Source organism: Monopterus albus, unplaced genomic scaffold, assembly GCF_001952655.1.
Source record: "Monopterus albus unplaced genomic scaffold, M_albus_1.0 scaffold56.1, whole genome shotgun sequence".
Taxonomy (NCBI): Eukaryota; Metazoa; Chordata; class Actinopteri; order Synbranchiformes; family Synbranchidae; genus Monopterus; species Monopterus albus.
The window spans coordinates 1,935,618-1,938,013 of record NW_018127936.1 but is presented as its reverse complement, the minus strand read 5'-3'; the positions used below and the strand labels follow the sequence as shown (position 1 = coordinate 1,938,013).

Here is a 2,396-nt window from a genome sequence, read left to right as displayed (position 1 = left end):
GAAATTGTTGTTAGCATTTGCATATGGCATTTTTTTATGTGTCAACAGATATTCAATACTGGATCAAATGCAAATTATGAGTCAGTATCTGCAGAGAGCACCCAGAGAGCAGGGAGAGGCAGCCTCTGGCCAAACTTGGATGTCACGCCTCCCCCACATTACAAATCAGCTGCTCAGTCAGATCCACACGCACTGATGTTTTTGCAAACACAACGAGCTTATTGTATAGGGCCCAACACGCCCTCCTTTCACATTAACTGTCATATTTTCGGTCTACAGGTGCTTGGGGGGCCGAAGGGACGTGAGAGGTTTTTGCCGTGCGTTATTTCAGCAACAGGAACACAGCCTGTAGCACAGCAGTAGCAGCCTGCCCGTCATGGACTCATTCATTATACCCACAACCTGGTGTTAACGCCGCTGAAGGCTCTTAACTCACCCCGAGTCTGCTCTGGACCCTCCGCAAATACTCTTCCATGTCGACCTGCGTCGCTACGACGCCGCTGCAGATCTCTCCACAGACCAAGTTTCGGCAATAAGGATGCGGATGTGTGTATGCGTGTGTGCGTTTTTCTCTCTCCGCTGCCGAGTCCCCCGCTGCGCTCGCACTGCAGCAGTCTCTGCTGCTGTGTGTGCTGTCGGTCCTCCCCTTCTCTAAGGGGTGAACCAAAGCACCGAGCAGTGGGTGTGACGGCAGGAAGAGGAGATCCGACGGAGGCGCGCTCGGTGATTCGACCGCGCTCCCTGCGGTAGGGCGACCCAACCCTCCCCCGTGTACACATAAACACACACTGTAGGCGACACACACACCTATCCCATCCCTTATACACAGTGTCACTGTCCACCAATGAAGAAACGTAGTGAGTGTACTGAGTGATTCATTGTAGCGCCCCTGCGCCACGCACAGCACCCTTTCATTGCCAGTGGCTTTAGGGTTCAGCACCTTCTTGTTTTTCTATCTGCCGCAATATGATCAAAACAGCAGCCAGAATCAACGTGCACGGCAATGTCTTTCTTGTACGCGCGCGCGCGTGTGTGTGTGTGAGAGAGAGAGATAGAGAAGGTACTTTAATTAATCTGAAAGATGGCCGTGTGACAGCCAGCGAAAACACCTGAAGGACCCCTTTCTCTCTCTCTCTCTCTCTCCCTCCCTCCCTCCCTCCCTCTCTCACACACGTTTGTTTTCATTTCTCATGGGGACTTTAAATTGACTCATTTCCTAATCTTACCCTAAACACCCTAGCTTTAAACCGACAATAGCCTACCCTAAAATTGAATGGTTTACATGGTCCCCAGGAGGAAGGCTGAGTCACCACAATGATGGCATCACAATTCTGTTTGTCTTTCTGGACAATTGTTGTTGGGCCCCTACTGGCCCCACACTAAACACTCACATTGTGTTTGTTTTGTATATGCTAATACTTCTGTCCTGAAGTAATGGTACCTGACCCTAGGAATGCAATGCAGCATTTAGTTTGTGTTAATCCGACAACTTTATTTACACAGGGTCCTAAACCAGACATTGTCACTAATGCAGTGCCTGCTGTTTTTAGCAGTGTAAGTTCTGGTTTTCACTGGTTTTCAGTTAAATAGGTGACACAAACCCACAGACAAGCTGTGACCCTGCCTTTGGTGCCCCTGGGGAGCCCCCAGGCAGATGCCCACTTGATCCAGTAGATAAAATAAAATTATGATTGAGCATACATACAGTACTAATAGTTGTGAAAAGAGTAACAGAAGTTGGATACTAATCATAAAATCAGTATAAATGATGGTTATTTTCTTAAAAGAGGTCCTACAATGACAAAATGCCAACTTTAAACACTGGCACACAGTCTCACATTCGACATACTGCCCAAAATAATGCATAATTGCATTTGTGTGTGCCCTTTACACAGTTGATGTCTATAGCTTTCAGTTGATTGCCCAGTTGTCGGAAGCCATCATGGCCTAACTGTTTTTACTGTTATAGGCAATGTGAGACTCTAAAAGATGTTGTGGTTTCCCATTTGTGATGAAGACAGTAATGCAAGCTGTGTTAGTGCACTGTCACTGCAGGGAGTCAAAAGGTCTTTCTAGGCTCAGACCATAATCAAGCTGGACATAATCAATGTGCCTTCCGGTCACTATCTTCAAAATAAAGCCCTCATTAATGATTTTTAAATACAGTTTATAGGGGACTATAGTACATTTCTCACATCAGGACTGACATTCTCTATGCTACTTGTTCAACCTCCACATCATGTTGTGCACATCATGTAAGTAATTTCTCACTGTTTTGAACAAATTGCCAGTGGACATTCGCGCTAATGATTATGCACAACTGTCTGCTGTTTCCTACATTATCAGTTGCTTATGTCATGTTGATGAAAATGTATTACACTGGATCTCTGTTGAAT

The 2,396-nt window shown here is 46.1% G+C and overlaps 1 protein-coding gene across 6 annotated transcripts in view; it reads right to left on the bottom strand.

Moving 5' to 3' along the window:
• LOC109961556 (uncharacterized) overlaps positions 1-764 on the bottom strand; it is a 32,687-nt gene extending 31,923 nt beyond the window's left edge. For all 6 annotated transcript variants that reach the window (XM_020602456.1, XM_020602459.1, XM_020602461.1 and 3 more), the window contains exon 1: positions 437-764. In XM_020602456.1, coding sequence (XP_020458112.1) covers positions 437-475 — 39 coding nt within the window. In that variant the 5' untranslated portion in view covers positions 476-764. The remainder of the gene's footprint in view (positions 1-436) is intronic.
• Positions 765-2,396: the final 1,632 nt, after the last annotated feature.